The sequence below is a fragment of the Palaemon carinicauda genome, chromosome 1 (assembly GCF_036898095.1).
Source record: "Palaemon carinicauda isolate YSFRI2023 chromosome 1, ASM3689809v2, whole genome shotgun sequence".
Classification (NCBI taxonomy): Eukaryota; Metazoa; Arthropoda; class Malacostraca; order Decapoda; family Palaemonidae; genus Palaemon; species Palaemon carinicauda.
Window position 1 is genome coordinate 264,658,904 of NC_090725.1, and position 22,008 is coordinate 264,680,911.

Here is a 22,008-nt window from a genome sequence, read left to right on the forward strand (position 1 = left end):
AATTGAGACATGAACAAGCAGAGTTTTGAAAAGGTAGAAGTTGTACTAACCTACTTTTCATTTTAAGACATGTACAGCAGTGTGTAGAATATAGAAATTAACTTTTGATGTCATATGTGGACTATGAAATAGCCTTCGATGGTGTGCACCGGTCAATTTTGTGGAGAGTCCTGCGTTGTTATGGAGTTCTTCTTAAATATGTAAATTTAATTAAGTTTGTTCATGAGCATAGCAAGTGCATAGTTAATGTTAGTGGAGTCCTATCAAATAGATTTCCAGTGATCAGTGGAGTACTCCAAGGGAATGTGTAGTCATCTATGTTGTTTATCGTCCTCATGAATTTTGTATTGCATAGAACAGTTGGGAATAGCAGAAAAGAATTGGACTAGATTGGTAACAGGAAATTAGTGAACCTAGAGTATGCTGATGACGGTGTCCTTATTAGCCTAACGCCACAGAACTTGCAAAACTGGCTTACCAAAATGAATGAAATATCACATGAGGTTGAGCTCAAAATAAATGGAAGACAGATATGATGAGAACATGATATGCAATGGAAGAAGAAATATTGGAAGGAGAAAGGATTAATGAGGTGGAATCATTTAAAAGTTTAGGAATTATAATCTTTAATACAGGGTCTTTAGAATTGGAGTTTAATGAAAGATTAAAAAAGGCAAATCAGACAATGGCTAGGATAAGTAAATTAGGAAATCAAATCGCCTGAAATTACATATAAAAATCAGACTATATATCAGTTTACTGAGAATGGTGTTACTGTATGGACATGAGTCGTGGTATGGCAATGAAACAATATCCAACAGATTTAGTAGATTTGAGAACAAAGCTCTCAGAAGGATATTTAGAGTTAAATGGCAGGACAAGATTAGAAATAAAGCTTTGAGAGAGATTACTCAAGTGCCATATGGGGATGAGATCATGGTGAGGGGTAGATGGAGATGGTTTGAACATGCTTTTCGCACTCCCCAAGAGAGATTATTTCACCAAACTTTTAACTGGGTTCCACAAGGTGCAAGAAAAGCTGGAAGACCCAGGCCTACATGACTGAGGACTATGAAGGGTGAAGTAAGAGATGATTAAAAAAAGTATTTATTTGAAAGCTCAAGATAGAGACGACTCAATAGGCGTAGGAGATGATGATGATGATGATGTAGCATATTCAGCTTAATTCATTATTTTCACAAAACTTTGTAGAACATTTCTTGCTTGAGTGCAATCAATTCATTTTTATAGTTTTTCTCTATAGTACAGGCATCTATTTGAAATTATTAGTATAGGGTAGGCTGTGAGCAGTAAATTCCCAAGGTAAGAACATGTGACCCAAGAACCTTTTGTGATAAGAACCTATGTGTGCAGTTTATAAACAATGATTAAACTTTTTAAAAATATATTCTTATAATTAAGTCACTGTGTGAAAACCTGATTCATATGTAGGCTAGATCACTTGAGTTAGACAAACCAGCTGATTGAAAAAATGGAGATTGGGGCATCGAGGTTTATAAGTTGAATTTCCAAGTTAATTATGTAGATAAAAAACTTTTCAACTTAGTCACTCACTCTTTGAACACATCACATTCATATGTTGAGGACATACTTTATATCTTTACCTACTCTCCCATATAGGTAAATTCTCTGAATTATTAATGTAAGTTTGTATTTTAAATTTCTTAATATACAACAGTGTTAGTATAATAAGGACATATTTTATATATCTGTTAATCATATTGGCCAAGTCAAAGTATGAGACTTATGTACATCACACATTTATTCCCATAGAGGTGTTACAACTAATATGTAGTCCATATGTTGAATATACCAGAATAATAGGAAATAGAACGGTAAATTGGTAGTTCAAATGTAGTAAGAGTAATGATGTTCATTCCAATTCTCATATAGTATTTGTTTTTTTAATGTTTTGTGCAGGAGGTACCTGGGTATGCCATACTCGTAGCTTGCATTCATGAGAATGCGCAGTCTGTGACAACATCCCCTGAAGTTCAGAAGGCAGCACTGAATGTTCTTATCAACTGCCTTTGTGCTCCTATTAATAGGGTAAGTATGTGTCTGACTATTATTTTGAATTTTTTTCTATTTTTTTCTAGATATTCTTATGTATCTAATTTACAATACAGTATATGCAATGTATGATTTTTGTAAAGCTACCTTCAATCAATTTTGCTTGATATATAACAAAATTCTTCCTGGAATCGTTGTTTACCCTAGAAGTATTTGTATGTTTAAGTTGAACTTTTTCTAAGCTTGAGTTCAAACATCTTTGTCTAAGCTTTAAATCCCAGTGTAGTCAAGAGTTAAGTTACCCATAAGTAGGGAACCTCATTGATTGTGATGTCACAAATGTCACGACTGCTGGAACACTCATGAAATACAGACAGATGTATTAGCAGTGCATTTTATTTTGATGTAGTTTACCTTCAAGTTATATAGCTAATATCAATGAAATGCAAGCCTCTCAACAGAAAGTTTGTTTCTTAATCTCTATATCCCACTTGGGAGGAGGAAAGGAAAGGGAAAAAGGGTAGCAAGGAAAAGGGGGAGTAAGGAGGAAACTTGTGTCGCTTGCGATTACTTCCCTCTGGCTACCCGGGGCTTTTAGCTTTAAACTTGTTGCATGGCGGAAATCACTGGACCAATGGAGAAAGTGTCCAGGGATTTCCTCGTACATTCTTTCAGGTAGTGAGCCGTAAAGGTGGACTGCCTGGACCATGTACCTGCTCGCATGATTTGGCCCACTGCCATGTTACTATCAAATGCCAGAGAAGTGCTAAGGCCCCTAATATCATGGGGTCGTGGGGTACCAGGGACCGCAGACCCCTCACTGTCGTAAGCTCTCTTGATGACTTGCCGAAGCCAGAAAGAGATCGTGTTCTTAGACACTGCCCTCTTTACTGGGCCTGAAGAGGCAAACAGACTTTAGATGGCTGGCCTGAGACTGGCTGTTCTACTAAGGTATTTCGTGACTGTTCTCACTGGGCACAGGAGCAAGTCTTCCGGATTGCCGGAACCGAGAACTCCTCGAACCTTGGATCCGCAACTGCTGAGTTCTGGGTTTTGGCCACAAATTCAGGCAGAAGCTTAAAGGACAGGTCCTTCCATCCTTTCGAGTGCGAGACCTTGAAGGACAAGCCGTGGAGCTCACTCACACGCTTGGCTGAGGCTAGAGCTAGTAAGAACACTGTCTTGAGAGTGAGGTATTTATCCAGGATATCCTTAAGGGGTTCGAAGGGAGGCCTTGTCAAAACCTTGAGAACCTTGGCCATGTCCCACTGCGGAACCCTAGAGGCGCGTGGGTAGGGTCAAGGATGGTTTCTGTTGAATTGGATTGTCTACCATAATTCTCAAACCCGAAAGCCAAGCCTGCTCTGATGATGATATAGGCTCGTCTAGCCTGTGGTTGTGCCGGGTCAGTGCCAGGACCTTCCTATAGGAGGGCACTTCATTGGGGGAACATTCGCCAGTGTCCAGTAAGCCATCTACCACTTGATCTTCCGTGTCAGCTGTAGTCTTGATCACGGATGGATCTGTGGGGGCGGCTGTATCCTTTTCCTCCGGCCGGCTCGACGGAGCGGCTGCCTCCATCACGGATGGAGCCGCTGGGGCGGAGGTATCCATCATGGGTCTACCTCCTCCAGGGGAAATCCGTGGAGAGTAACAGTCCTCTTGTGCCTGCGGCTGCATCCGATGCCTGGATGGAGCCGGTGAGACTATGGGCGTGGGCGCCATGCTGCCGGGCCGAGCCAGCGGCTACCTCCACTGAACGAATGGAGCCTGTGACTTGCCAGGCAAAGGCAAGGGAAAATTGAAGTGTGCCAACGGCTGCATCCGACGGGTGGACGGAGCTGAAGAGATACTGGGCAAGGGCGCGGAAGCAGGCACTGGAGCGGCAAGAGCCCTTTTCGACCCGTAAGGGGGAAAAGCCACTTTAACCCACTTCCTCTTGGAAGAATTCCTCTTCTTGTTCTTCCTCCTCGTAACCTTGGGCTTCTTCCTCGAAGGGCCTGCGTATGAGCTCGACTTCCTCCTCTTAGAACTCTTTCTCCTCCTCCTCGTCTCCCGGCCGCTGGAGTCCTCCGACGATGACGAACTGTAGGACGAGGGATCGTCCGAGGTAGATGAAGAGGAAGAGGAGCTATCTGAGTCTTCTGTGTCTTCTGCTACCAACCTAGGGGCTTATGATTGTGCTGCCTGGGTGACGGGTTGCGTGAAGTCCGGCAGTAGAGAATCCTAAGGCGCCGGGGGCTTGCGTAGTGCCCCTCGAGAGGCAAACCATCCCGAAAACTCCTCCTCTTGCCGTATGGGTGACCTGAAGGGCGTCCTTGGCGCTGTCCACAGAATGGAATCGGGGTCTGAAGAGCACGTGGCCTGCCTTTCTTTGTCTAGCCCGTCCCCGGAAACTGCTGTTCCTGAAAAGCACTGCCACGAGGGGTGGGGGGGGGGGGGGAAAGGAGCTGTTCCTGACTTCTCCTACACCGGGTCTTCACTCGAGACGGGTCCTGCTGGCACCAGAACCTCATCTACGGAATACACATCTGCCACACTAGCAGACTCGCCACCCGTCTGCGTAGACACAATACAATTAGCATCAATTACATCAGACTCATGGGGAACCGCAATGGGCCGTTTCCCTGCAACGGACTTACCTCGTCCCCTACTTTGGGTAGGGGAAGGGGAAGGAGAACCTCTCTCCGAAGGAGCTGCAGGCGACGTCAAGGGCGAGCTGATACCCGGCTTCCTAGGAGACCGCTTCGACGCCTTTTTCTTCTTTGTTGCATACAAGGCCCACTGCAACTCTGGCCAGGACGCACACTCCGGACACGTGGAGGCAGGCGAGTACACTCTGCCTCTACACGAGGAGCACAACGTGTGCGGATCGACATCGGCCTTAGAAAGCCAAGCTCCGCAAGACTTACCGGCCTTGGACCCGGGACAACGACGCTGGGATTCCATACGGGAATACACGAATACACAAGCATCACAAGTAACACAAGGAAAGGATGTTAATGGGGATGGCACAGAGGGAGGGAAAGCACAAAGGGAGCACGTGGAACACAATGGTGGGTCGGACGGGATGTGAGAGAGAGCGGCGAGATGTTATCTACGCCGCGACCAGATGCTTACTGGCGACAGACCTAGCAGCACACACTCGTGCGCTGACCCCAGGTCGCCTCAGGGCGAGTATCCATCCGCCACGGAGGGACCCGACAAGAGAAAACGGAGATAGGGGGAACTACGCAAAAATCTTGGTCGGTTAGGGAGGAGATCCCAGATACTCCTAAGAAAGTAGTTCGAGGTAAGTACTGTTAGGAAAAATACAAATTACCTAAAATTTGTGATATCCCTCCCCTTCTGACAACCTTATTGTACTCATATTGCTGTGCAGAAACTGCACCTGGTGGTTCATATGAACTACTTAAGGGGGCCGGAGTTATACATTCATACCACTGAATAAGGTGACTTAGTACAACTCCCAACTGCATAGCATTTTTGCTTCTGACATTCGGTTTTGCAACGCCAGGACGATTTATCCTGAAAATGAGTTTGTTCCAACACGGAGTACTTACCTCCAACTACTTTCCTAGGAGTATCTGGGATCTCCCAACCGACCAGAATTTTGTGTAGTTTACCCTACTCCCGTTTTTCATGCGGGGTAACCTCTGGCGGAGTGATACGCGCCATGAGGTGACCCGGGGTCAGAGAGCATGCTTGCTCAGGTCTCGAGCTCCAGTAAGTTTTTGACAGATAGGTTTTACGAAGTCCTGTAAGGCACTCGGAGCAGGATGGGCGGGCCATAACCCGAAAGTAGTTCGAGGTAAGTACTGTTAGGAAAAATACAAATTAATTAAAATTTGTGATTTGTTCCAACACGGAGTACTTACCGTGAACTACTATAGTTATATATGTATATACAGTAGGGTCCCGAATTATGCGAGAATTTGGTCGATTAATGACCTCGTGTAAATGGAAAATCGCGAATTTCGAAACACACAACTAACAGAAATAATTCCATTGTGGCCATGGCAACCAGCAATTTGCCTATTCAAATGTGTTTACTACCCATTTCCAATACTTTCTTTGTACTATACTGTATTTCTTTATAATATCAGATTGTTTTTGTAAATAAATAAAACATTTAATATACTTTAAAGTTCTAATAACTTGAAAAATGGTTAAAATTATAACCAGGATAGGTGTAAACACCATATATTTCCCGTTACAACACAACCCAAAATACAGACAAATTTTAATGTTTGTCATATCTATTGTATAATACAACTGGTGAATAGCAAAACCATCACTATAGACTAGCTTGTTGTATGATTGAAAATCCAGAATTATCAAAATAAAGGCGATTTTATATCATGCGTTTCCTAAACACGCTAAAAAGCAGAATAGAAAACGACAACCAATGTTTTGTTTACGTTTAACTCTGATCACAACGAAGAAACAGACGCATTTATACATGTGTTTTTGAATTGACAGCAATTTTACCAAGTATAGATTATATGTTGAATTTGTTATTACCAATGTTCTAATTATTTTTTATTAGAACTTTCAAATAAATGAAATGAATGCCATTTATGAAATGTTTTTCTTTATGATGCCACCTGAAACGGAAACCTTCCATTTGTTTATGCTCCATCTTCGATCATAATAAACAAACGAATGCATTAAACACACATTATCTAAGTCATAACTAATGATATTACAAACATTTAGTAAACTATGTTATTACAAATATTTTACTTACCGTATCCATATAAATTCCTAAATTCGTAGCAAAGCTGGAAATTTTTTTTTCCTTATGCGTTTAATCCACAATAGCAAACTGCCGCTAATGACAGAGTGATAACTTACGATAATTCTAAACTGTTACGAAAGATAATTGTCCTTTCCATATCCAAAATACTTTTCCTAACTTCAGTTATAAGTCAACTTGTACCCACCTCAATTATGGATCCATATGCAAAAAAGGTAAAGAAGAAAGAACTAGGCCTATTTTTAAAGTCACCGAACAATTAGGTTACCGCTATAACGTTCGATGAGAGAGAGAGAGAGAGAGATGGTTTTAAAGTACTAAACAATAAATATGATAGGTTATAACACATTGGTGTTTATGTAATATTAACTGTATAGATGGTTTGAATAAGTTAAGAAATGGTGTAAACAATTCTTTGTTATTGTATTCGCGCGGAAGCTAGACATCAGCTGATGTGATCACAGCCAAAAGTAAAACAAAAATAAGTCAGCAATACTCGATTTTTAAAACACACCCGAAATTTTACAACATAAGTACATGTTTTATTATAGCGCAATTGACATTTAAAGAGTAAAAATTTTCTGGAATAGAATGGTGTTTCCTAAAAAATAGTGGTTTGCGGACGAAATCGGTTACCGTATTTTAAGCTATGATTGAAATGGATGTATACACGGTATAATTTTTTCGTTTTGTATTTAATTGACACTTCAAGAAAACCGATTTTGGTTTCTTCATCTATTTGTAAGTATTGTATAACGAGAGAGAGAGAGAGAGAGAGAGAGAGAGAGAGAGAGAGAGAGAGAGAGAGAGAGAGATATTATGACGCAGAAGGTTACAGACCTAGAACAGGGGAGGATGAAGGTGGGGGAAGTGTTGAGATAGGCTGGGTGGACTCGCAGGGGAGACGGTAGGAGACGGGGGAAGGGGGGATTTGGTTGCCAGTGGCTAAAAATAGATTCTGAAAGACGGTAAAGGGAAAAACGAATCCCATCGAATAAACAGAATAAGGAAAGGGAATAAGATCCAGAGGAATAATAGATATAATGGAATGAAAATGACTAGATGGTGTTAGTTGTGATAAGAATAATTTAGATATTTGAAATAAGAGTGTCTGAGGAGGTATAGAAGGAATTCGTGATAAATATAGAGGAATATCAAAGGATACAGTTAGTTTGCATTAAAGGGTTTGTTATCGTTTATCGGCAGTGAATAGCCTAAACTTCGGTAACGAGTCGTCAATATTTTGTCATATTTTAAACAGTATACATTTGATTTGCAAACATTGGTTTTGTAGAGTAGACGGTAAAATAAAATCTAGAGAGAGAGAGAGAGAGAGAGAGAGAGAGAGAGAGAGAGAGAGAGAGAGAGAGAGAGAGAGAGAGAGAGAGAGAGAGAGAGAGAGAGATTTCTGCCATCAAATCTCTCTCTCTCTCTCTCTCTCTCTCTCTCTCTCTCTCTCTCTCTCTCTAGATTTTATTTTACCGTCTACTCTACAAAACCAATGTTTGCAAATCAAATGTATACTGTTTAAAATATGACAAAATATTGACGACTCGTTACCGAAGTTTAGGCTATTCACTGCCGATAAACGAACCCAGTCTACTCGTGAAAACCTTGAACGCCCAGAGGGAAAAATAAGGCTTTTAAATATACTGTACTAAACAAAAATAATGCTTTAATATACCATCATTAACACTACCATTACAATTATCGTAAGGTTGGAGAAAGATAAAGATTGCCGAGAACGTAACCACATTTCTGTTTACATTTTGTCAGCTGGACTCGCACAGTTAACAGTTGATTTCATTGTTGATGTGGAATTTTATCCTTAAATAGGCTATTCATTATGAAATTATGTTAATGAAATGTAATGTTAATATTGTTTTGTAACATTTATTATAAATCACCGTATTTAGGGCTACCAATATACTTAATAAGACTATAGATTTGATACATTTTGTAGTGCTTGACTCGCGAACTTTGAACAGCCTCGTGGATACAGAAAATTTATTTTTGAAAAATAGCGATCGTGGAAAAGGGGAATCGTGTAATTCGAACACGCTTAATTCGGGACCCTACTGTATATAGTTATATATATATGTATATATATAGTTATATATGTATATATATACTGTAGTTATATATGTATGTATATATATAGTTATATATGTTTATATATACTGTAGTTATATATGTATATATATAGTTATATATGTATATATATAGTTATATATATATATATATATATATATATGTATATATATGTATATATATGTATATATATATATATATATATATATATATATATATATATATATATATATATATATATATATGTATATATATATATATATATATATATATATATATATATATATATATATATATATATATATATACTGTGTATATATATATATATATATATATATGATTGTATATATATATATATATAATTATATACAGTATACATTTCTGGGCTTGACCTGTGTCGCTCCGTGAAATGCTCCTTAAAGCACCATTTCTAAGGCATAAATATTGCTAAATATACCAGAGAAAAAAGGAATGCATGGAATGCCAGGATTAACCCAGCTCGCTCACTCAATGAGCGTCGGTATAGTTACTGGGGCGTGATAGAACCACGACCATAGGTCCCTCACCAGTTAGACCTCTCCTTCAACAACATCCCCTGGAACAACACCCGACTGCTGCCTTTACTACGACTATCCTCCTCTCACCCTTACACCTCCCCACCCCTTTACCTTCATTCCTCTTTAGCACCAGCGACGGTTCAGACGTGTTTTTCATTGCTCTGTGTTGTTTTGTGATTTTGAAGATATCCGACGTTTTGGAGATTCCTGCTCCCAAGTTGAGTATTATAATTGTCTGTTTAGGATTTCGAGGTAGCGACACTCGTTAATTCAATTACCTAGTTGGTTTTTTTCTCAGTCATTTGTTCACGTTCCCTTACGGGTGTGTTCGCGGCCTTTTTGATGTAGCTTCCTCGTGATCTCCTTGTATTGTCGGACTTTCAATTAGTTCCTCATACTAATTGCAGTCCCTTTTTGTGATCTGGACATTTATTTTATAATTGGGCATGATTTCGTTTTTTATTTAGGTTTTTTGGACAATGTTTGTTGACCTGCTTGGCCGAGCCGTATGCGGCTTTGGTCGGTAGCTTTTCATACGAGATTTTACGTATTCTTGAGTGTTTTACGGGGAGTCGGAACACGGTTTGCGCTCTGCCTTTCCTGGTCGGTACTTTACCCGATTTTGGAAACTTATGTTGTGCTTGAATGTTATTTTCCATTCCAAGTCGGCAGCTACCCGGTTTTTGGAAGTTTTTGTTTTTATTTTCTTTTGTGCCATGTTCCTTTCCCCTTAATTTACTCAGTTTGTTGATTTAGCCTATTTAATTGCATTTCATTGTCTTTTATTTTAGTGAATTTATATATTTTTGCTTCTGCTATTATATACTGTTTTTTGCGTGCTTCGCAGGAAGCTACATGCTTGGCGCCTCATCGGGTCTTTCCTTTGTGTTTCGGAGGGTGGTACCCACCCCTCCGATCACAGAGGTCACCTGATTTTGAGCCTGCCTTCCCCTCTCATGGTGTCCTCTCCCCCCCTACGCCTTTCGCCGCTCCCTACATAAAGGGTAGGCTTAGGTCACGTGTTTTTAGAAAACGGGAAGTCACTCGAGGGGGGTGACACAGGTTCCTTGCCCAGAAATAGATTTTTCCTTTGTCAAAATCCCCTCTATATATATATATATATATATATATATATATATATATATATATATATATATATATATATATATATATATATATACAGTATATATATATTTATATTTATATTTATTTTTTTTATATTTATACTCATATTCTGTACAGTGCAAATGTAGCTGGGTGTTTTCCCACTGTTACTCTTGGATACTGAATGGGTTCAAAGGCCCCTGTTACTAATCTGTAGTCCAAATTCATAAATGCATTTTTATTTGGTTTGGTATGAGCAAGACAAGATATGATATATATATATTTCTTTTTCATGCATAACCATTAATTCTATACAAAATTCTCATCTCATAGTGACAGTGAATTAGTGATTTCATCACTAGAGGAATTAGGATAATTTTTTACTTAATTTTAAATTATTTTATTCAGTTTCCTAATGAGTCCTGTTCTACATTACATATCAATACTGTTTCTTTTCTGTTTTGCTGTGGGTTTTTGTGGTGTACCTGAATTTCTTAGTTTTAAGAAAATAGAACATTTTAGTCATATATAGTTGTTAAAATGTATTGTATAACTGGTTTTATGATTAACTGTGTCTCATAAAAGTAGCTTTTGCTTATTTAGTCATTTTCATTGTATATTGTAACTTTAAAAATCATATTCCCATAATTTATATAAAATTTTTCTTATTGTATAGCTTGGAAGCAGTAATCGATATAATGTGCCATCAACACCAAGCAGTAGCAAAAAGAAAGGAATAACTAATGGAGAAGATGTTCTTAACAAATCTTGGGACTGTGTACGAACGAGTAATGGCATCATGGTAAGTGCTTTTATTCTTTGGAATTGCAAAAATTTTCCCTAAATCTGTTCAAGTGCTTCATAATCCACCGAAAATTTACTTAATGATAAATTGATATGTTACAGTGATTATGTGTAGTTATTTATGCATTATTTTATCCCCATCACAACTATATAACTATATGGAAACTGAATTGCATTATCCTAGTTCATAACATTCTATTATCAAAGTTCTGATAAAAGGTTATAATCTGTGATGGTACCCTTACCCTTATATTAAAATTTTCCATTCTTTCTGCAAAATGCCTCCCTCTCTAGAAACTACCATGTCATCTGATAGTTAAGGGCAACTAACTAGTCGATAACACAACCATTTATCTCCTGCTTTTCAGTTCATCTCTTCTCTGGTGTCTAATAAAACGTCTATTTCGTCACCTTGAAATGAATTGAATTTCTTTACTTCATTTTGAACTGATAAATCAGTGTGATTCAAATTTTTTGTGGCTATACTGTATTTACTGTAAACTTATCTGGCCTGTGACCTTAGTGTTATGTTTGTGTATGGAGGAATGTTGTTCGCTATCATTCCCTCTTGAAGTCATTTCAACTGTCTGTTGACTGCTTTGAATAGTAATCAGACGTAAACTTTAACAACATTGTTACCTTGTTGTGTTGTTTTCATTTAGTTCAGGCTAATCCAGAGAAGACTGTGAACACCGGGCTAATTTCTTGAGTTTGAAAATAGGAATAATTAAACAAGGTGTCTACAAATTATTCAGAGTAATCACTAAAATTATATCAATCTGATCACAATGAATTACAGTAGGTTCATATATTTCATCCTATCTATTTTTAAACAGAAGTACCGTATATTTCGCATATAAGACAACACTTAAATCCTAAAACTCATCCTGAAAATTGTGGGGGTCGTCTTATACAACCGATAAAAAGATCACACCTTAAATTCCAAGTTGTGTTTATTGTTATGCTAGCCTAGGTCTCAGTATGATAACCGATAATCAAAGTAACCAAGCCATATTTATATTTTGTTATTGCATAAGTTCATGATAAATAGCCTTTTTGAGGAAATATTCCATATCAACAATGAAATCAACTTTTATGTATGCAAGCCCTTGACAAAATATAAACATTCAGGTTATGGTTGTATCCTCAGCAGCATTTATCTTTCTCTAATCTTTCAATAATTTTAATGGTATCGATAATGACAGCTATAATAAAATTTAGATAAGCTTATTTGTCGTTCATTGAAAATCCACCATGATTCAAATTATCCTCACTCTTTCTCCAATCTCACAATATCCATATCACATCAAATGTTCTAGCGGCAGCACAATATTTTGTTTGATTTCTTGGTTGCTTCTGTAACTTAATTTAAAACTACTAGCCTTGACATTCTTCTTGTTGCTGGTGATTTCATAATTGATGTGGGTACAAGTTAAGAAATTAAACTAAGAACTGAAGTTTGAAAAAATATTTTAGAAATGGAATGTAAAATAATGGTTTGTGACAGTTTCGAACATTCATAAGACCATAAAATTGTCATACTGTCATTAGAGGTAATTTGATATTGTTGACTAAACGGAAACAAAATGGTTTTCCTGCTATGCGACGTGTGTAGGAATTTCTAGAGATACGGCAAGTAAAATATTTGTAATAACATTATCTTTAATAAAAGCTCATAGTATCCTTCTCTCTCTCTCTCTCTCTCTCTCTCTCTCTCTCTATATATATATATATATATATATATATATATATATATATATATATATATATTGTATATATATATATATATATATATATATATATATATATATATATATATATATATATGTATATATATATATATATATATATATATATATATATATATTGTATATATATATATATATATATATATATATATATATATATATATATATATATTGTATATATTGTTTATATTATATATATATTTATATTACACATACACACATACATACATACATATATACATACATACATACATACATATATATATATATATATATATATATATATATATATATATATATATATATATATATATATATATATTGGGATCCTTTGACTGGCCAGACAGTACTATATTGGGTCCTTCTCTCTGGTTACGGTTCTTTCCCTTTGCCTTCACAGACGCCAAATAGTCTGGCCTATTCTTTACAGATTCTCCTCTGTCTTTCTTACACCTGACAACGCTGAGATTACCAAACCATTCTCCTTCACTCAAGTGGTTAACCACTGCACTGTAATTGTTCTGTGGCTACTTTCCTCTTGGTAAGAGTAGAAGAGAGACTTTAGCTATGGTAAGCAGCTCTTCTAGGAGAAGGACACTCCAAAATCAAACCATTATTCTCTAGTCTTGGGTAGTGTCATAGCCTCTGTACCATGGTCTTCCACTGTCTTGGGTTAGAGTTCTCTTGCTTGAGGGTACACTCGGGCACACTATTCTATCTGGTTTTTCTTCTTGTTTTTGTTAAAGTTTTGATTGTTTGTATAGGAAATATTTATGTATGTATATATATATATATATATATATATATATATATATATATATATATATATATATAAAATGCTTCAAAAGTTATTCTTTGTTATTATCGATAGATTTGATCAGCTGATCACAACCATAAATAAAAAAGTAATCGTTGATTGTTAAGTTGCACTTGAAATGAAAAAACTGAATACAAAAATTTGTTTCATATACTTTTATTCTTATTTATCGTAGGATATTATGATTTTATTTTCTGTTAATGCTTCAAATATTAGATATTTGAACTACCACAGTTGAGCTTTTAAAGACTGCTAACTAATATAAAAAGATGTTTTCATAGTTCGTTTACTATGATTTATGTTATGTGAACGTTACTCCGAGTGTAAGAAGTTTCATATAATTTTAAATACGATAATTCTTAGTTATTGTAAAATGACATGTTTTATGTGCTTTTATCACTATCCCAGTGATATTATTACTTCATTACTTATAGCGGACAGACGAAAATTCAAATAAAATTACTCAAAACTTAATTTTTATTTTCCCATGTATTATTTTTGATGACCGACTTGACTCGAAACAATGTTAAGCGCGGTATACTTGTACATTATTTTGAAATTTTCATGAACTTAAGCTGAATACATAACTAATAAATTGGATGCTGTAATTCTGTCTTAGTTGTGGATATCCAAGTAGATCCAGCTTGTATGTGGGAAAGGCTGATTTTAATTGTACTGTAAAAAGAATTTTTAACTTTAATTATTTAAATTTAAAATCTCTTTTTTTAAAGTATTGTTTTTATAATTTCAGTATTTATTGAATGTGCTCCACAAAAAGATGCCCATCACTGATGCAGACTGCATTAGAGGATTAGCATGCCGTGCACTTGTTGGCTTATCCAGAAGTGAAACGGCACGCCAGATTATGAGTAAACTTCCTATTTTTACTACTGGCCAATTACAACGTAAGTCCCTCTGTATTTTATAATAGCTGTAATGACCTTTTTTACCTCTCTGTTGCCTCATAAACTCTGTTACACTTGTCACTACAAATTCTGAACCAAAGTGTACGTGTATGTAGATGATAAACTGAGTGGTTTAACGTTGTTGCTACAAGCATTATCAATGAGACCCTTTAATACTTCAAAAGAGATATCATCTGGGTTAATGTGGGTAAGTGTTAGGTTGGGCAGGGAATGGTGAGATTTTGTTAGTGCATATGGACCAGGTTGTGAGAGAAGTGAATGAATTCTGGAATTAATTAATATGTGTAGAAGGAATTAAGTAGTTGTGATGGGTGATTTAAATGCCAGAGTGGGTGCTGGAGAAGTAAAAGGTGTCATTGGGATGTATGACGTACCAGGTGAAAACGAGTCGGGTGAGAGGCTGCTAGATATGTGTGGTGAACAAGAGCTGGTAATAAATTGTAGTTATTCAAAAAAGAAAGATATGAACAAGTATCCATGGGTAAGAGTGGGGAATTGAAGAAGGGTAGAAAATGAATTATGTGTTGATAACAAGAAGGGTGTTTGGAAGATTGGAAGATGTGCATGTGTTTAAGGTATGGTTAACTTTGTGTGATATTTTTTTTGGGGTGAAATGAAATTAGTTGTAGTAAATGAGTTGGGAAATAGAATGGGTGGGGTGTGAAAAGGAAGTAATGAATGTTGGAGAGTTAAAAACTAGAGGTAAGAACTGAATATTAAGAAAGGTTGGAAGTGGCATATGACAGGGTGAAAGTGAGAGAAACTGGTGATCTAGAGTAGGAGTGGAAGTTAGTAAAACAAAATCTCATTGGGCTTGCAAGTGATGTGTTGGCAAGAGTATTGTTGGAGGCAGCATGAGAAAGGGTAGTGAATGGTGGAATAAAGGAGTGAAGAGGAAAGTGGAAGAGAAAAAGAGGGCATTTGAAGAATGGCTGCAGAGGAACAGTGTAAACAAGTATGAAAGATACAGAAAGAAAAATTGGGGAAGTAAAATGCAAGGTAGGTGAGGCAAAGAGGGCAGCTGACTGGAGGTGGAGTCAGGAATTGGGTCATTTGTATGAAGAGATTAAGAAGTTTTTGAAAAACAAAAGTATGGAAGGGTGGATCTAGAAATGAAGAAACATTAAAACATGAAAATGGAGGGTTGTTGAAAGGAGGGTACTCAAGGAAAAGGTGAGCTGAATATTTTGAAGGTTGCTGGGGATAATAGGGGGCCAGATATGATTATTGTTGCAAGTGGTTAGGAGCCAGTGATGAGGGATGAGAATGAGAAAGAGATTACAAGAGACAAAGTGAAGAGAGCACTAGATGAAACAAGAGCAAGGAAAGCATCTGGTATGGATGGTGTGAGGGCTAAGATATTAAAAGAAGGGCCTGGTAAATGTACTTGAATGGATGGGGAGATTGTTTAATGGCTGGGTGTGTGCATGTATTGTTCCGCTATACAAAGGTAAGGGAAAGTAATTTTTGTTTGCAGATGATATATTGTTTTAGATTCAGAGGAGAAGTAGGTTGATGAGCGACAGAGTTTAGGAGGGTGTGTGACAGAAGGAAATTGAGGGTTAATGTGGGTAAGAGTTAGGTTATGAGTTGCATGAGAATAGAAGATGGTGCTAGATTGAATGTTCTGTTGAGTGGAGTTACTCAAGGAAGCAGATCAGTTTAAGTACTTGGGGTCTGTTGTTTCTGCAAATGGTAGAGTAGAAGCAGATGTAAGTCATATGATGAATGAAGGATTTGAAGTGTTAGGGGCAGTGAAGGGAGTGATAAAGAATAGAGGGTTAGTGATGAATGTAAAGAGAGTATTGTATGAGAAAGTGATTGTACCAACTGTGATGTATGTTTCGGAGTTGTGGGGGATAAAAGTGATGAAGAGACAGAAATTAAATGTGTTTGAGATGAAGTGTGAGAAGCATGGCTGGTGTATCTCGATTAGATAGAGATACGAACAAAGTACAGTCGTCGTCGTCGGCGGCGCCCACTCGTGTCCGAGTATTGGGTTCTGTCGTTAGCCATCAGCCTCCTATCTATGGGGTGGGTGCTTATGTCTGATAAATGAAGAAGGGTGGAGGAAACGACAGAAGGCCAGTAGCTGGGTATATTGTTTTGGGTGGTCGTGGCTTTGCAACGGCCAGGCACACACACTTGGCCCACACCGTTTTCACCGCGGCTCAAGACATATGAGACAGGCGGCTTCTCCGATGTTGGTTGCATCGGGCTGCCGGGTTCTTGTTATGTCAAGGCCCGCCTTGTTGCCTGCCCGGCAGGCATTGCCCTCTTCCGCCGGCGCTGGGAAGCTCCGCCGTTGGGGTCTTGTTTGGTTTGATTTTGGAGTTTTCCTTCTCCTAGCCTTTGCCTATCTTAAATAAAGGAGAAGGCCTATAGGGGTCCAGTCTTGGTCTGGTCTCTCAGAACTGGCCTTAGCGGTATGGTTGAGCCTGCCAGGGTGGATAAACTACCCCACCGCCATTGCCCAGCCCATCATTGAGACACTCAAGCCCCTCTACTGCAGCAAAGTGCTGGACCATCAGAGGGGTAAAAAGTACAGTAGTGAGGGTGAAAACAGGTGTAAGAAATGAATTAGCAGCTAGAGAGGATATGAATGTGTTGGGGTGTTTTAGCCTTGTAGAGAGAATGGTAAATGGCTGTTTGCTGAAGAAGGTGATGAATGCAAAAGTTGGTGGGAGAAGCACATGAGGAAGGCCAAGGGTAGGGTGGATGGATGGAGTGAAGAAAGCTTGGGGTGGTAGGAGGATAGATGGGAGAGAGGCTAAAGAACATGCTAGAAATAGGAATGAATGGCAAAAGATTGTGGCACAGTTCCAATAGGCCCTGCTGCTTCCTCCAGTTGGCTTGTATGACCGCAGAGGTAGCGGCAGTAGGGGATTCAGCGTTATGAAGCTTCATTTGGGGTGGATAAAGGGGGAGGGTGGGCTGTGGTACCCTAGCAGTACCAATCAAACTTGGCTGAATCCCTTTTAAGGAGTAATGAAGAGAAGAAAAATGCCCCTCCCCTTTTTCTTTTATGTTGGCAAACCCCCAAAATTGGGGTAAGTGCCATGGTATATAGATACATAGATCTACTAGTCCCACCTCACCACATGGATCCATTTGATCTGCTGAAACCCCACACTCTTCTCTGTCAATGGTATGTTCTTTCTCTCTTGGTTGGTTTCACCTCCTTTCTTATTACATGGCCATCTATATTCCATCTATATTTCTTTCTTGTTTGGTAGTTATCTTCCCACCTTCATCTGGCAATATTCTTCCTTTGTGAAGAACCTATTGATTCCTCCACCATGTTTATTTTTCCTGTTACTGCTTACCACTTGGCCTCCGACACAGTTTTGTTGCTGCTGATACCACAATCTCTCTCATAACATCCCATATCTCTTCAGGTGATTTTGACATTCCATTTATGTATCAATCCTTTTAGGATTTTTCCACTTTACTTTGGAACTGTCTTGCCTTCCCCCACAGCTTCTAAGTTTAATCCTCCTATTCCAGGTTGGGGGCTTTTCTTTTCCTTATTTTTTCAGCCTATAATCTGCTACTACCACTTTATGTATAAAATGTCAATTCTGTACAATTTTACATTTTGACATGTCTGCCACACACGTCTTGCTCTTTCTTCTTGGTAGTTTCTTTTTAACTTTTTTGTAGTCATGTCCTTCTTAATCATCTTGGGAGCCATTGCCTCGATACTGTACTGATAACTTGACAGTGAACAGTAGCGATTACAATTCGATAAAGAAACCACTGTCACAACTCTGCAAAGAACAATCGTAAAGACACCCGCATGATATTATTGATGATGCTGCTATGACTGCTGCTCGGAGAGTGGAAGAGTTAAGGTCTCAGCGAAGGGTCGTTGGAATTGTAAGCCAAGGCAAAACAAAATGGCATAAAGATCACGTGAACTCTGTTTAGGTGCTATGTGAGCACCGCGCAACTGCTTTCTGCTCATCGCGCAACTGCGCAACTGCTTTCTGCTCACCGCGCAACTGCTTTCTGCTCATCGCATGCTATTCTCGCAAACCGATACAATGCTCATAAGCTGATTTCAATGTGTATGCTTGTAATCTGAGGTACAGCTGAACTGTAATGAAATTGTCCTTTGTTTTATGAATTTAATTGAAGTAATTTAATTTTGTAACTTTAAAGAGAACATTTTTCTCACATTTTAGTGTTGATGAAAGAGCCCATTCTTCAAGATAAACGAATGGAACATGTGAAATTCCAACGTCATGCCATGGAGCTCATAAAGGCAGTGTCAGGACGAACGAAGCATGAAGGCGATGCAAATATGGATGTATCGATGCAGAGCATTCACAGAGTAAGTACTATTGCGCTGAAAGCAAGAATTTCATAGTGAAACACACCCACAGAATTTGTATAGAATTTCTTATATTTTGGTAAATTTATTTGCTATCTTATCATATGTTGAAAAAAGGAAGTAAATTCTTTGAAGATATGATAAGCTTTAATATTAATAATTCATATTCATTTTATTGTTTCCTATAATGCTTAAACAACACTTGAAATAGCTGTAATAGCAAAGATAACAACGTAAATGTTTACGAACATTGTTTCTAGAATTACTAAAGTAACGGCTGAAAACATCAGGTATACCAAGCTCTGCACAAGTTTTGTCTGTTGTGTAAATGATATAGGGGCTAATTAGGAAGGAGAGGGGAGTTTTTGACCGTGGAGATGGATGGTAACCTCTGTCTCAGGTTATGGCCTCTCTGACCATACTAATACAGTACCTGTTTGAGTGGATAGGTATAAGTAAAGCTGCTGAGGGTAAATTATTTTATGCATTCAGGTTTTGTTACAGTTGTGCAATGTTTATTTAGAACTCATGCGGTTCTGACTCACTTACCATGTTTCCTTTGCTTTTGTTGCTCTCTGTATGGTTTTACTGTAACACGTTGTATTGGTTGTATGTCAATCCTGATAGTCTTTAATCCTTGAGAGGCATCTAGTCCTTTGATCAGAAGTCCTTTCAAAAGGGTGTTGTAGTGTTTTATGTTGACTGGCATGTTCTAGGTACAAGGAAAGCATCTTAAATTTGAGAATCAAGATCTTCCTAGTTGTTCCTTCAATTGGATTAGGCCTTATAGTTTGTTGATAGACAGTTACTAAATTGTGTGATGGAAAATTCCACTTCAGAATAAACTTTTTATCTTGAATGTTCTACTGATTGCATAATTTCTCTTGACTTTTGGAAACAGTCCTTGTATTTATGTCTTGTCACCTACAACATTTGTTTTTTTGTTCATGTAAATTGGAACATAAATTCCCCCCAAAATTTTATGAATTTACTAGAATTTTCTAGGGTATAATATCCTTAGTTGTAGGTACCATTTATCCAGTTACTATAACAAGACCTGAAATTGCTCTAAAACCAAGCGAGTGATGACTTTCTTTGATCATGCCTTAAATCTCATCGTATGGTCCTCTAAAATCTGGCGGTAGTGGGTACAAAAAACTGATAGAGCTCTGTAAAAGTCATAGGGAAGTGCTTATTAACTCAGAACAGAATATTTTGGGATCGGTATTATTAATCTGAAACAGTCAAACAACTGCCAATGGTGTTAGATTTGCTGATCAAAAGATGTACATGAAGAATAGTAGTTTTACATATGCCTATGGGTTCTATGGTCATACACCGGGAGTTTGACGATGTGAAATCATCAGTGACTGACTCTGTTCCTTTTATATTTTACCCCAGAAATTAGCAACAAGAAATTCAAGTTCTAACAGTTAGTAATTTTTCATTTAAAAACTGTAGGAAAGACCAACATTGCAAATCCAGACCAGAATAGTTGTTTTCCGGTAAAGGTCCCCTAATTAAGGTCCCCTAATTTACTGATTTTGGTTATTGTTATACAATACTTATATCAAACCTGAATCATACTCTTTAAAGCATGTTGCAACCCTGTGTTTCATAACATTTTATTGCATATATATTATATGGAAAAAAAAAGAAATTTAAAAGCATATATGCAGAAAGTTGATCATCAAATGTAAGGTCTGGGGAGTAACTTTGAAATAATGTTAAGTATATGTGCTCATGGAATTACACAAAACCTGAAAATAATCTATCGGCTATTTTTATTTGTGATATTAGGCAGATGTTGTGGCACAGACCAGAATAAACTACAATAAGAAGCAGCTGTTGCAGCTAATACAGGCACACCTAATGAATGAGGGATATGATTCGGTGGCAACAGCTCTTCAACAAGCAGCACATCTCTCTCCTCTTCCGTCCTCTATTCCTCACACACCACTCGGCCCTTCCACTAGAAATATGGTCACCCCGCCCCCATCATCTAGAACGGTAAGTTTGATATAATATAATTTATTGTACACTCCTATTTCTTAGTTATGAAAATAAAATTGTTTCATTTGACAGACAGACAGACAGACACAGACAGACAGACAGACATATATCAGGAGTTGAAAAGTAATCGGATGCACTCTTTTTGTTTATTTAAAAGAAACAATTATTATCAAGATATTTAAGATTATAGTTTATAAGATAAGCTGTTTCTGTTTAAGAAAGTACCCTGTATAGCTATACAGTAACATACTGCGAAAGAGACAACACATAAGAAGTTGCATCATGTTTCAAGAAATTGCATAGCGGCGTAGGCTACGAGTCATCTGAACAAAAACACCGAACACTTACAGTAAGTTCATTTAAGCTGTAATGTAGTAATATTACTGTAAACATAATACATACATATACCAAGGCACTTCCCCCAATTTTGGGGGCAGCCAGCATCAAACAAATGAATAAAAGGGGACCTTTCCTCTCTACATTCCTCCCACCCTGACAAGGGACTCAACCGAGTTCGGCTGGTACTGCTTGGGTGCCACAGCCCACCCTCCCCCGTTATCTACCACAGATGAAGCTTCATAACGCTGAATCCCCTACTGCTGCTACCTCCACGGTCATCCAAGGCGACCGGAGGAAGCAGCAGGGCCTACCGGAACTGCGTCCTAATCGCTCGCCATTCATTCCTATTTCTAGCATGCTCTCTTGCCTCTCTCACATCTATCCCCCTATCACCCAGAGCTTTCTGTACTCCATCTATCCACCCAAACCTTGGCCTTCCTCTTGTACTTCTCCCATCAACTCTTGCATTCATCACCTTCT

The 22,008-nt window shown here is 38.0% G+C and overlaps 1 protein-coding gene across 3 annotated transcripts in view; it reads left to right on the forward strand.

Moving 5' to 3' along the window:
* The window catches only part of mahj (LisH and WD40 domain-containing protein mahjong), a 193,984-nt gene that overhangs the window by 105,609 nt on the left and 66,367 nt on the right, over window positions 1-22,008 (forward strand). For all 3 annotated transcript variants that reach the window (XM_068390118.1, XM_068390129.1, XM_068390122.1), the window contains 5 exons: window positions 1,942-2,070; window positions 11,222-11,347; window positions 14,666-14,819; window positions 19,028-19,176; window positions 20,977-21,186. In XM_068390118.1, the coding sequence (XP_068246219.1) occupies window positions 1,942-2,070; window positions 11,222-11,347; window positions 14,666-14,819; window positions 19,028-19,176; window positions 20,977-21,186 (768 nt within the window). The remainder of the gene's footprint in view (window positions 1-1,941; window positions 2,071-11,221; window positions 11,348-14,665; window positions 14,820-19,027; window positions 19,177-20,976; window positions 21,187-22,008) is intronic.